This window comes from Lithobates pipiens, unplaced genomic scaffold, assembly GCF_037356315.1.
Source record: "Lithobates pipiens isolate NorthernLeopardFrog02 unplaced genomic scaffold, aLitPip1_a1.2 Scaffold_18, whole genome shotgun sequence".
Lineage (NCBI taxonomy): Eukaryota > Metazoa > Chordata > Amphibia > Anura > Ranidae > Lithobates > Lithobates pipiens.
Genome location: NW_027507758.1, coordinates 163,379,908 through 163,393,882, shown reverse-complemented (window position 1 = coordinate 163,393,882; position 13,975 = coordinate 163,379,908). Strand labels below are relative to the sequence as shown.

The following is a 13,975-nucleotide window of genomic DNA, read 5'->3' as shown; positions in this document are numbered from 1 at the left end:
AAAATGGCCTGCATGGCAGAGTTCCAAGGAGAAAACCACTGCTGAGCAAAAAGAACATCAAAGCTCGTCTCAATTTCTCCACAACACATCTTGATGATCCCCAAGACTTTTGGGACAACATTCTGTGGACCGATGAGACAAAAGTGGAACTCTTTGGAAGGTGTGTGTCCAAGTATATCTGGCGTAGAAGGAACACTGCATTTCATAAAAAGAACATTATACCAACAGTAAAATATGGTGGTGGTAGTGTGATGGTCTGGGGCTGTTTTGCTGCTTCAGGACCTGGAAGACTTGCCGTGATAAAAGGAACTATGAATTCTGCTGTCTACCAAGAGATCCTGAAGGAGAATGTCCGACCATCTGTTCGTGTACTCAAGCTGAAACGAACTTGGGTTCTGCAGCAGGACAATGATCCTAAACACACCAGCAAGTCCACCACCGAATGGCTGAAGAAAAACAAAATGAAAACTTTGGAGTGGCCTAGCCAAAGTCCTGACCTGAATCCTATTGAGATGTTGTGGTATGACCTTAAAAAGGCCTTCATGCTCGAAAACCCTCTAATGTAACTGAATTAGGACAATTCTGCAAAGATGAGTGGGCCAAAATTCCTCCAGGACGCTGTAAAAGCCTCATTGCACGTTATCGCAAACGCTTGGTTGCAGTTGTTGCTGCTAAGGGTGGCCCAACCAGTTATTAGGTTTAGGGGGCAATCACTTTTTCACACAGGGCCATGATGGTTTGGATTTTTTTTCACCTTTAATAATAAACACCTTCATTTACAAATTGCATTTTGTGTTTACTTGTGTTGTCCTTGACTATTGTTTAAATTGGTTTGATGTTCCGAAACACTTAAGTGTGACAAACATGCAAAGGAACAGGAAATGAGGAAGGGGGCAAACACTTTTTCACACCACTGTACATATACATATACATATATATATATATATATATATATATATATATATATATATATATATATATGCACAATATTGTATATACACTGTATATACAGTATAATAGAATACAAAGGGGTTACAGCACAGTGAGCATAACTTATTGCCCCATCAAAACATAAAATAGCAACTTCAGTCACCCGTAGAAAAATTAAAAGTCAGCAGCTACAAAAACCGTAATAAAAAACAGACACATACCTTTCCGGGGATACCACACTGTCCTCGCCGGCCAGTTTCTTCACTGGCCTTCAGTCTTGGTGGTGACATATTGTCCCGGGGGCTGTGACTGCTTGCGACTTCACTTCCGGCTGCTCACTGTGCATGTGTGAGCGGCACTGCACTGTCTTAATGGTCCCACAGTCTTCAGGGACCTGTGACCAGTCCCGGGGGGGAGGAGAATTTCCGCTTGGATCACCTAGGCGATCTGAGTGGAAGTGGAAGTGGGAACCTGGTTTCCCTCTTAAACTATTTTATGTGCCAAATGTGAAAGAGTGGGGGGGGGGGGGGTGGAAGAGGAGGAAGAGAGGATTCTTTGTTCACATATATTGCAATACATGTTTAACCTCCCTGGCGGTACGATTATTTCAGATTTTAGGTGCTGAAAGTGATACAATTATTTTGTATGGAAATTTGCCGTTTTATATTGTAGGCCTGTAATTCTCTAGTAGACATACCGGGTATGATAAAGTTTGAAAAATTAAGTCATAAATTATAATATAATAAATAACTATAAATAAATATAACAAATAATAATATAATAATAATAAAAAGTATTCAATAATGTAATCAACTCAAGAACACAAAAATTTGCTCAGTTGCAGAATTGCCGCTGTCATTACTTTCAGTGTTTGATGACGGATTTCCCCACAAATCACTATCGCTCAATTCTGTGAGTGATTCTAATTTATTTTCGCTGTTTTCTAGCTGGTCTAAAACCACTTTTGATGTAAAGGGATGGTTTTGGTTGCTATGGACAATCTCCAGTTTCCAGGCAGAAAGAACAGTTTTTATAATATAAAACTGCATGCAAGACACTGGACAAACCGCTAGGGACAAAAGGGATGTGAAATAAATTGATACAGTAGTGTAATCTGTAAGATTACCGTGTACTGTTTATGTATTGCGTGTTTTACTTTTTGAATTTGGCGCCATTTTCCGTCCCCGTGCACCACAACGCTCGCAGGGAACAGAGCTCAGCTCCGTGATCGATCGAGCGGAGGATGGCTCGCACACACAGAGGGGAGACATTGCAGGATCCAGGGGACAAGGTAAGTAAGCTCTTCCTGGATCCTGCGATGGGATCCCAAGTGTCGGGGGTTACCGTGTTTGGTACTGAAAATCCACCCCGAGCCGAACTCGGGAATACTGCCGGGGGGGGGGGGGGGGTTAAGCTTGCCAACTGAGTAATCGTGTTCCCACTCTGGCCAGTCCCTACTCTATTTTGCAGACTGACAACCTCTTATTTGCTAAAATATCATACTCTTAGGAACGTGAACATATAGGGGTTGATTTACTAAAATTGGCGAGTGGAAAACAGCTTCCAGGTTTTATTTTCAAAGCTTAATTGACTAGGTTAATTTGCTACCACGCAGAGCTGCACAAGATTTTGCACTCTCCAGTTTTAGCAAATCAACCCCATAGTGGCAATATGGGACAAACAGACACAGCTGGAGATGAAATGAGCTATAGACCAAAATTCAGCAATGCAAGTTCACAATGAAAAAATACACCAAGTTTAGGAGGGTGTGTGGGGGGTATTATGATTGGAACGATATACATAAAACAATTATACAAGGCATTACACAAGTGTGGAGGTCAAAGGAATTGGGAGTTTCTATTTTGTCTATAAGGAATATTGTTTTGGGAAAATGCATCTATACACAAAAGTGTATCTATAGCCCAAACATTTTTTTTTATAGAGTAGAGAAGGGCTAAAACATGAATATACCTTGCACCAATAAGGTCCAGTAGATGCTGCCATCTGTCATTAACTTTGCTCAGCTTGTACTCGATCTCTGATGCCTTGCTTTCGTAGCTGGCCTTAGCAAGTCTCTCTCCCATTTGCTGCAGCTGGATTTTGTTTTCCCGAAAAACTGCAATTTCCTCCTGGTAGTCCTATACAGCACAGACAATATGCATCAGTGTCAGAAAAATCAGCTACTTGTCTGAATAACAACCAGATTCTTTCCTTAATTTTCTTAGTCGAGGGAGATTTCTGCAGCATAATATTTGACAAGTACAGAATCACAGTATATATAAAATAATATGCAACGTGGTTGGAGGGAAGCTTCACAATGGAAAGATGTTTTTATTACACATTATGTGAGCAGACCGCAGTTCCTCTTTAAGGTGTCCGCTTATTAAACTGTGAACAGCGGTGACCCCGAGGATCGCCACTGATCACAGTCCATAAACGGTTTATGAAACAGAGATAATCGGGGGAAAACGTGTTTGAACATGTTCTCCTGCCGATGATCTCCGCACACTGAGAATCGTCATTGGCTGACACAAAAACGGCCAGTTTATGAAGCTGCGATCTCAACGCTTCACTGGCGATCTGAGTCAGAATTCACTGTCCCTGATTCACCAGCTCAGAGGTGGAGAATCGGGGAGTGAAGAGAGAATCCGGGGGGATCTGAGAAGGAAGAAAGAAGATTATTAATTTCCTTCTTCCTTGATCAGACCCCCCAAGACAGTAATGATGCCTCCCTGTCATATTTATGTGCTTTCCATATATATATATATATATATATATATATATATATATATATATATATATATATATATATATTATGTAGAGGCACTCTATTTTATTAGCATTAACCATGCCATCTGTCTGTGTAGTGAGCGGTGATAATTTGTCACTGCTTAATAAACTGACATCTCTGTGTTTCAGTGAATTTCTGATGCAGTAATCTCGTAGAGTCTCATGAGATTCCAGTATCAGGGGCCGTTCTCCACTGTTTGAAGTGTTTGTCGATCGTTTCACTCCTCCAAAGGTGAAGAGATCTACAAAGCTTCATAAATTGGCATCCAGAGCAGAACGATCTCCTCTGAGAATGTCAGAGAATGAAGTAGTGAAATATTTTCACTGCTTCACAAACGGACACCGAAGTAACAACAAGGAAGGAAGGAATGTTTCCCTGTTGGAGCAAATTAAACCACATTCCCCTATCTCTAAATCATGAATCAACTGTGGGTTTAGAGTTCTGTGTATGTAGGTTTTGCTTTATTGATGGCATGTATGTTTTCTAATGTGGTGAGGTGATTAGCCCTTTAGCCACATGGTCACTTTAAAGTAACAGTAAACAAACAGTGGGTGTGCCAGCCTAATGCATTATCCTTTTATACCATTTAATAGTAAAAATCTAATTACATATTATACTCACAAACCAACATGTGTAAGCTCATCAAAGCAAATCCAGGAATAGAACACCAGAACTCAGGCATATCATCTCATCACATCACAGGTCTGAAGGGCTGATGTGTTTCGAGGGATATACCCACTTCCTCAGTGCCAAGAGACCTGCCACTTCAAGCTAAACCTAAACACCATTTGTGATATCACAGCTTGAACCAGACCTGTGCAGCTCTACCTTGTGATGCAATGAGGTGATATGCAGGAGTTCTGGTGTTCTGTTCCTGGATTTGCTAAACCGCATGGACAGAGAAATCTCCACTGCCTTCTTTTGTATTCAAGCAGCCGCAGCACCTGCGGCTGCCTGGATATGCAAGCAGTGACTGCATCTGATAGGAAGCAGTCACTGTTTTGGCAAAAAATTGAACCCAGCGCATTCTTTTTAAATGGACTTTTGCTGAGCCTGGTCGTGCTGAAAGGGCCACCCCAGGCTCAGAGCCCTTTCACACTGAGCCGCCCCGGGCGTCAGTGGTTGTTTTTGCGGTACTATTCAGCCGCTATCGGAGAGCTTTTAACCCCTGCTAGCGGCCCGAAAAAAGGGTTCAAACCACCCGCAAAGTGCTGCTACACAGAGCCTTGCCGGCGGTTCAGCGGCACTGCCCATTGATTTCAATGGGCAGGGGCGTTTTAGGAGCGGTGAGTTCACCGCTCCTAACGCACTCCAAAGAAGCTGCTGGCAGGACTTTTTCTGACGCCCTGCCAGCGCACCACTCCAGTGTGAAAGCTCTCATGATTTCACACTGGAGTGAATGGAGCCGCTGTTTCAGGGCGCTTTGCAGGCACTATTTTTAACGCTATAGCACCTGCAAAGTGCCTCAGTGTGAAAGGGGTCTCAGAGTTCATAGATAAAAGAAATTTACCAGCTACTTGCACTTCAGTACTGCAGAACTGTTCTTACCTCTAGGTCATGAAATCTTAAATTTATTGCAAAGTTACATCTCCTAATATTTTAGCAGCATTACACAAGGTAAATCATAAAAAAGCCAGCTGAATAAAGTAATATGCACAGTTATATTTTAGGCTGTCCAAGATCACATAAGTAAATGCACCATGATTTTTAAAAAAGGGCCCCACATAGGCTCAATTTCATGTACTCAAATACCTCTAGCTGATATGTTTTAAAGGCACATAATACATTACCAAAGCCTTTGGCTATGTTTAAGCTGTACCTACAAAAAGAGTACCTTAGGCACATACATGCCTAATTTGCCCTAAAAGAGAACTGTTCATATGGAACATAAACAATAGAGCAAAATAAAGGTATACATTCAATAATGATTGTGTACAACCCTGTATCAAATTAAAAAAGTTTTCAACTTAAAAGAAATGTGAGTACCTTTCTTAGCTTGTCAATCATCTCTTCAATGCTAATGTCCCCATTCTGAGAGACCTTGCTTTCCATCTGGGTGAGCCACTCACACAGCTCTTTGTTCTTTTCATTAAAAATTGCCCACTCATTAAGCCTCTCACTGACTTGCTGCCGACGTAAAGAGACCTGTAATTACAGAATACAGCCATGATTGATCCTAATGCCTGGTAAACACAATGAGATTATTGGACGAATGATCGTCCATTTTTTTTTCATGCTAATCTCATATTGAAAATTAAGAGTTTACTAAAATTACGAAAATTCTCGTAAAACAGAATAAAAATTCAGACATGATGCCCTGTGTTGTAGTGTATTTGTATTGTATTTTCGAACGACAACTGTACTGATTAAACCAAAAATTTCCGTGCTTGTCCCACTGGATCATTTTGCATGAATTGTGATTGGGCCTTGAAAGCCAACGATGAGATTATCGTACGATCGCTTTTTAAAGTTATCCATGATTTTCTAAAGGTGTGTACGGGCATTAAGACCTCAAATACCAAGGCCTATAATACCAAGGCCTCATGCACACTTGCAGAAAAAAACAAAGCTCTTAGAGGCATTTTTTAAGCCTCTGAACAGAGCTCTATTTCAGTCCATGGGGATGGATTTACAAAATCTGGAGCACACAGAATCCAGTGGAGCTATGCATATTAACCAATCAGCTGTTATTTTTTATTGTTAAAGATTAATTGAACAAGCTGAAGTAAGTAGCCAATTGGTTACTATGCACAGCTGCACCAGATTCTGTGTGCTTCAGTTTTAGTGAATCCCCTCCCAATGTATCTATGCATAAAAATACAGGCATACCCCACTTTAAGTACACAATGGGGTTTATTTACTAAAGCTAGAAAGTGCAAAATCAGGCTCAGTTCTGCATAGAAACCAGTGAGCTTCCAGGTTTTATTACCAAAGCTTAACTGAACAAGCTGGGGTTAGAAGCTCATTGGTTTCTATGCAGAAGTGAGCCTGATTTTGAACTTTCCAGCTTTAGTAAATAAACCCCATTGCGTACTTAAAAGTGGGGTATGTCTGAACATAAAGTACAAAGATGCACTAAACCTGTGTTCAGATTTATTCTAGCTAAATAAAAAATCTTTAGCTCAACTTACCAAAAGCAATCTACCAACAGGGATGTTCAAAGTGTTAACCAACTTTGCAAAAGTATGCAAAAATAAAGAAATTACACAGGCTATAATACCCTTATACATTAATCAATCTAGGAAAAATAAATAGCTAGATAGCCACACTCCAAAAAATTCACCCTTATTGCATAAAAATGGATATCAAAGCATCACAAAGGGGTACAGACTAACTGTACAGCCGTTGATATGTTTCACACCAGGCACGGTGCTTAGTCAATCTAATAAGTGCAAAATCAACCTCTAATGTTGTACATGTGCAAACATGTTAAAACATAAGTAATTACACATCAAAACACTTCTGGCAGAAACATTCAGAGTAGATGGGAATATTTTCAAACGCCCGTGTGCATGTACTTACAAACCCTATTTTTAGGGCTTGCTCACGTCAATCTCTGCAAGGGCACACAGAGAACAATTGTTTTTCATATGCCCCGTTCACGCTGCAACAGAGCTCCTGGGTGCCGAGCAGTGAGGTGCAGAAAAAATGCATACTGTATGCATTTGTCTGCAATTGACCGGATATCACCTGAAGGCTCTATGTACTGTCCATTTCTAAATGGTTTAGAGAATCGGATGACATGTTAGGCTGATATTATGAAAAAGTTAGAATTAAAAAAAAAAAGTACACAGTGCCCTGTGCTGAAATGTGTACCGCACCACCCCTGCCTGGACCATACACATCTGTCCATACAGTAAAACCTCCTGTTTTACCATGTGGGCGGTGTGAACGGGTCCTGAATCTAAACCTGCACTAGCAAATGTGTAAATGCTTCACCCTGTAGTCTAAGATTAAACAGCACAGGTTACAACATAAATGTGAACAAGAGAGAACTTAGGTATTAATAAACAACACATAAAATATTACAGCGACACACTAATACTGCAAACAATACTTACACATTACTTTGCCATGAACAGCAATGAAGCTATTAGTGGAGTAGTTACTCATACTTCTAAGTTTGCAGCATGAACAGAATTTCTGTGAAGAGCTCTGTTCAATTTTGAAGCTAGAAATGGTACATTTCCTGTTGGTCTCACCTCAGAAAACGAGCAGAGGAAATAAATGTGATATGCTTTGCTTATTGTCACATCCGGGGGACTTTAGGCATTTGTGTCATTTTATACATCTGTCTTTTCTTATGTAACCAACAACATGTACACATGTGATTGGAAGCTGCGCAGGAAGTCTTTATATCATATTTTACATGGAAAGTGTCAGGAGCCTGCATTTACTGTGATTATTGTTAGCTACATTTTACTAGAACAGTTGATTATTGCACTATTACTATCACACTGCGATTTTTAAGTGATGTATTCCAAAGTGTAAAGCATATCTAAACACAAAAATAAAAACGAATATACTGCTGTAAATGTCAGTAGGTAAAGTGCTGCAAAATATTGTAAGTCCTTATAAATAACTGTAATAATTACCATATTTATCGGCATATAACACGCACATTAATTTTAAGAGGGAAGTTTCAGGAAAAAAACTTAAAGCGGAGTTCCACCCTAAAGTGGAACTTCCGCTCATCGGAATCCTCCCCCCCTCAGGTGGCACAGTTGGCACCTTTAAGGAGGGAGGGGGTGCAGATACCAGTCTAAGACAGGTATTTGCACCCACTTCCGGGCATAGACTCCCACGGGAGTCTATGCCTCTTCCTGTCCCGCCGTGCTGTCTGCTGGGACACACACGGGTCCCAGAGACAGCGCAGACCATTCCCATTGCACTTCCTGATTCCCACACCGAGAATGGCGGCGGCAGCAGCCGACAGCCGAGCTATCGATCAGTCTCGGCTGCCGACATCGCTGGACCCCAGAAAAGGTAAGTGTCCATTTATTAAAAGTCAGCAGCTGTAGTATTTATAGCTGCTGGCTTTTAATAATTTTTTTTTCGGGTGGACTCCCTCTTTAAATTTTAAATAAGGAACTTTGAAGCAAAATAAGGGTCAGTGCCCATCTGCAGCCCCACCATTGCCATCAATGCAGCCTCATCAGTCCACATCAATGCAACCTCACCATTGCCATCAAAGCAGCAGCCTCACCATTGCCATCAGTGCAGCCTGATCAATGCCCATCTGCAGCCATTTAGTGAGAATCTCCTATGATAGACAGAACACTGGTCCAATGGCGGCCCAGAAGACGGGACTTCCTATTACAGAGGCCGCAAAGTAAACAGGAGATTCTCACTGGAAATAATCTGATGGCGCTCGTCCTGCCCCCCTCCCTATCCCCCCCGATACAGCTAAAATTGAAGTATTGGCGTATAACATGCACACGATATTTGCACCCGATTTTCATGGTGAAAAAGTGAGTGTTATACGCCAATAAATACAGTAAATAATCAGCAGCTTATCGGTCTCTAGATGTGTTGGCTACATTTGTTTGATTATTTCAGACTTGTCCCCGTTATTTTCACTGGGTTATGCACCTGTGATCTTCTGCTGCAAATTTCAGGACCCACTATCCTAAAGCTGCAGATCTTACCAGATCTTGATGTTGCAGAGGCAATACCTGGCTGCTTCTGCCTAAGCAGAACACATCATCAGTTGCAACATTAGAACAGAAGTAGAAGAGAATCAATAGACATGTTGGGCCCAGAAGAAAAAGGATCACAGGTATTTTTTAAGATTCACAGATTGTAGACAGCAAGGGGGTAAGTGGGTCTACAGTATGTTTCTTTTCTTTTTTTGATCAGATACATTTTTATTGGGATTTGTCAAGTTTTATAAACAAAACCTACACCCATCTCTTCCCCGCCAAACCATATCACCATCCGCCCATCCCAACAAAATAAAGCTGCAGCACATATGTAAAAACACCCAAGAACCTTGGTCTGTGAAAAGAAAATTTAGAGACAATAAGGAATACAAAAGGGTAATATAGAGTATACGCACCGTAGCGACAATGAGTCATGGGGGGGGGGGGGGGTGTTAATCAAATATGTTACTGATAACTTAATTGATCTCAGTAGTTGCAAAAAGGGGTCAGGGAATGACTGTGCCATACTATTTTAGGAAAACGTTGGAAGAGTCAGAGTGAAGTAATGCTGAGATTTAAGGGGCGATCCGATTCTGCAATCTGTTTCTGACTCTAGATCCACTTTTATTTTTCAGTACCAATCTAAAAATACAAGCTAGTAAAAAAAAAAACTGTGATAAATAATGTCTGCAAGCTTGTCTGGTTTAACTGGATATGTTAAACAAGATATTGTATTTGTAAAAGTGCACATAAATTTTAAATTTTTGTTAAGTAGTGAAGTGCTTGCTATCACCCTCTAGGGCAGACCTGAAACGGTTATTGAATCGAAGAGGTATTAGGCAGTTTATAGCGAAGTCAGAGGCGCTCTGTACAAAAATACTAACTTATTCAACAGGTTGCCATTGTAAACACAGCCCCTAGCTTAATAAATTCCTGCCACCTTCTGACAGCCTTTTAAGTAGATGAGAGAGCCGGATGGTAGAAGTAGTGTCACAAACACATGATCGCTGCAATTGCCTTTCACAGTAGTCATAAGATCAGGAGTCCAGCCTGTTGGCTCCCAATCACAGAGACTTAGAGCTGTCAGTGGCAGCTCAGTCATTGTGCTGGGAGGTCACAGTGAGCATGCTCTCAGCACAGAAACTTGGACCCCCTTGGATGCATATGTGCCACAGCTGGGTGTCACTCTGCATTATCCCAGATCTTTACATGGATACCCCCTACTTCCTTGAGGTTGTTGTTTGTATGTGCTTTGGTGTCCATGGGTCCGCAACATCACAGCTCCCGGGACAGACACTTCCAGCAGCACAAATCATTGGGCACCACACTGTTTGTACCCAGAGCCAATTTGTAAGTATTCAGGGATGGACTTTGTTTCCTTCCTATAATATCCTTTTCCAACCTCCCCCACCCTTTTGTCAGTTGGGATAACCAGTACAATAAAATTGGCATTTATACACCTTTTTTATAGATACGTGTCATGCATTCGCTCTTGAGGAAGCGAGTCCGAGAAACGCGTTGTGCCATTTGGATACAGTGATGTTTTAAATCCATGTTTCTTAATGTTAGTATAGATTTTCTTATGGTTTTTTACAGAAATAACTATATGACTTGGATTGCCAATTGGCTCCTAATGCATTATGCTAAACATTTGGGTGTATGTACACATTATGGACTGTGCTATGCCACATGCTATCTACAGTATCTCACAAAAGTGAGTACACCCTCACATTTTTGTAAATATTTTATTATATTTTTCATATGACAACACTGGAGAGGCCTGTTCTGAGTGGAACCTGTCCTGTTAAACCGCTGTATGGTCTTGGTCACCATGCTGCAGCTCAGTTTCAGGGTCTTGGCAATCTTCTTTTAGCCAAGGCCATCTTTATGTAGAGCAACATTTTTTTTTAGATCTTCAGAGAGTTCTTTGCCATGAGGTGCCATGTTGCAGTTTCAGTGACCAGTATGAGAGAGTGAGAGCGATAACACCAAATTTAACATGCCTGCTCCCCATTCACACCTGAGACCTTGTAACACTAATGAGTCACATGACACCGGGGAGGAAAAATGGCTAATTGGGCCCAATTTGGATATTTTCACTAAGGAGTGTACTCACTTTTGCTGCCAGCGGTTTATGGAATAATGGCTGTGTGTTGAGTTATTTTGAGGTGGCAGCACATTTACACTGTTATACCAGCTGTACACTCACTACTTTACATTGTAGCAAAGTATAATTTCTTCAGTGTTGTCACATGAAAAGATATAATAAAATATTTACAAAAATGTGAGGGGTGTACTCACTTTTGTGAGATACTGTATGTGTGTATATGTATTTATATGAATTTTCCATGTGCCTAAGAATTGCAATGTGTTATAGTATCTATTTTTTTATATCAAATAAACATGTCATTATTTTTGACCATTTTTTACCAACCATATTTCATGTGCCTCATGTAAACTCCCACCCTTCCCTCTTTTGTTTCGGGTGTTAAGACCCACCTGCCCGTTTGCTGTATATACATGTCAAGGCGGCAGGAGGAAGTAAAGGGCTCCTACAGTATTCTAAGGACTAAAATGAAGCATCTGCAGGGCCCTTTAGATGCCTCCTTTTAGGGTCTCCTTTCATATGCATAACTATATCCAAGTGGAAGCTTTACGTTAAATTGTAATTTAAATGCTGAAACTATAAAAACAAAAGCTCCAAACCTTGAACATTCCCCAGAAACTAGGAACACTTGGTAAGCATAAGTAAAACAGATTGAGCTTTTATTTATGGAGAAAAGCTTGGCACCAGTAAATATCTATAACATCAGGAGATCATAAACCAGAATTGTAACTGTGGGCCTATTAGGACTGACTTAACAGTCTTGGATGGCTTATCTCTGAATCCTTGAGATTTGGCTATAAATAAACATAATCAAAACTATTAAACGTTCTCTTGCCTGAGGATTAAATTGAGCAGAAACTTTGTGACTCAATCACAGTGTTAATAGAAATTCATAAAATCAGAACTCCTGGCAGATATAAAAGACACAAATAAATACAACTCTGTATTTATTTATAAATTATTAAATGTTTTTTTGAAATGCAAGCAGTTTAAAGTGGTTGTAAACCCCTACAGGCCACTTTTTGCTACAGGTAAGCCTATAATAAGACTTACCTGTAACTACCCAGGATATCTCCTAAACCTGCACGATTTAGGAGATATCCCCTGTATCTGCTTTGCCAACGTCATCGGCACATGCGCACTGAAGCAATGGCACATACATGCCGTTTGCTTCAGTGAGTGTGCTGTTACCGGCGGCTCCCGCACGCATGCAGCATTGGCCAATCACAGCGCCTGAGCCGCAATACCGAGAAGTAACCTCCAGGAGTGATGTCGCTGGCCGGTGCTGTGTACGGGCACCACATCGAGGGCTTCGATCTCAGGTGAGTTTTACATAACTAACTCATTATGCCTTTGTATTGCAGATGTTAGTTTTTTGTTTTTTCAAAGTGGGTTTACAACCACTTTAAGTACCTGTATGACCTGGTGTCAGCCTTTTACATACAATCCAGAGCAGCACTAAGGCTGGGAGAGGGAAGGCAGCATAAGAAGTCAATTGGCTGTGCTGTAGAATTCAAAAGACAAGCTGATTTAGAAGAGGACACAGAGTGACAGAGAAATGCACTCATCGGTCTGCTGCTTCTCCATTACAGTCCAGTCACAGGCTGAAAGTAGGAAGACCTGTAATGCCGCGTACACACGACCAGACTTTTCGAACGGACTTGGTCCGGCAGACAATCCGACAGACTTTGCAGCTGAGGTCCGCCAGACTTTCAAACGAACGGACTTGGCCACACACGATCATTCCAAAAGTCCAACGGATTCGAACCTGATGATGTAGAATAAGGAAGTTCATAGCCAGTAGCCAATAGCTGCCCTAGCGTCGGTTTTAGTCCGTTGGACTAGCACACAGACGAACGGATTGTCCGCTAAAAGCCGAGTCCGGTGGACAAATTTGAAGCCAGTCTTATTTCTAGGTCTGCCGGACTTTTGGGAAGAAAAAGTCCGCTGGAGCCCACACACGAACAAATTGTCCGGCGGACCCAAGTCCGTCGGAAAGTCCGATCATGTGTACGCAGCATTAGTGTTACTTAACTGCCCTAGAGGAAAATCAGGTTGTCTGTCTAGTCAGACAGAGTTGTGCTGTGTGGCCGAGCTGTGTGCAGAACAGAACTGGATGGACAAAAATCTTTTGCAGATAAAATTTAGCTGTTTGTTCGAAGTTCAAAAATGTTTTGTTCTTTTTAAATATAGATGCAATGAAAATGGTGTTACCTGGTCGATAGAGTTTTCATAGAGCATAATGACAACACGGACCATGAGTTAGGTACAGTATCAAGTGTGTGTTCATGTCAGTTCATTTTCATTAGTATCTCCTGATTCAATTACCTGATGACACAGTTCCTCCCACTGTCTCTGCAGCAGTTCAATGCGCTCATTAAGAATAGAAATATCATCTGCACTAATAAATGGTAAAAAGGTATCCTTCAGTTCTGTGAGATGAGCAAGATCATCCACCCATCCTTCCACTGCATTTCCAAGTTCCTGTAAGAGGAGAACCATGGT

At 41.2% G+C, this 13,975-nt stretch overlaps 1 protein-coding gene across 15 annotated transcripts in view; it reads right to left on the bottom strand.

Moving 5' to 3' along the window:
* SYNE1 (spectrin repeat containing nuclear envelope protein 1) overlaps positions 1 to 13,975 on the bottom strand; it is a 663,643-nt gene that overhangs the window by 74,748 nt on the left and 574,920 nt on the right. For all 15 annotated transcript variants that reach the window (XM_077486324.1, XM_077486337.1, XM_077486323.1 and 12 more), the window contains 3 exons: positions 13,799 to 13,954; positions 5,708 to 5,866; positions 2,902 to 3,068 (listed from right to left, as the gene is read on the bottom strand). In XM_077486324.1, the coding sequence (XP_077342450.1) occupies positions 2,902 to 3,068; positions 5,708 to 5,866; positions 13,799 to 13,954 (482 nt within the window). The remainder of the gene's footprint in view (positions 1 to 2,901; positions 3,069 to 5,707; positions 5,867 to 13,798; positions 13,955 to 13,975) is intronic.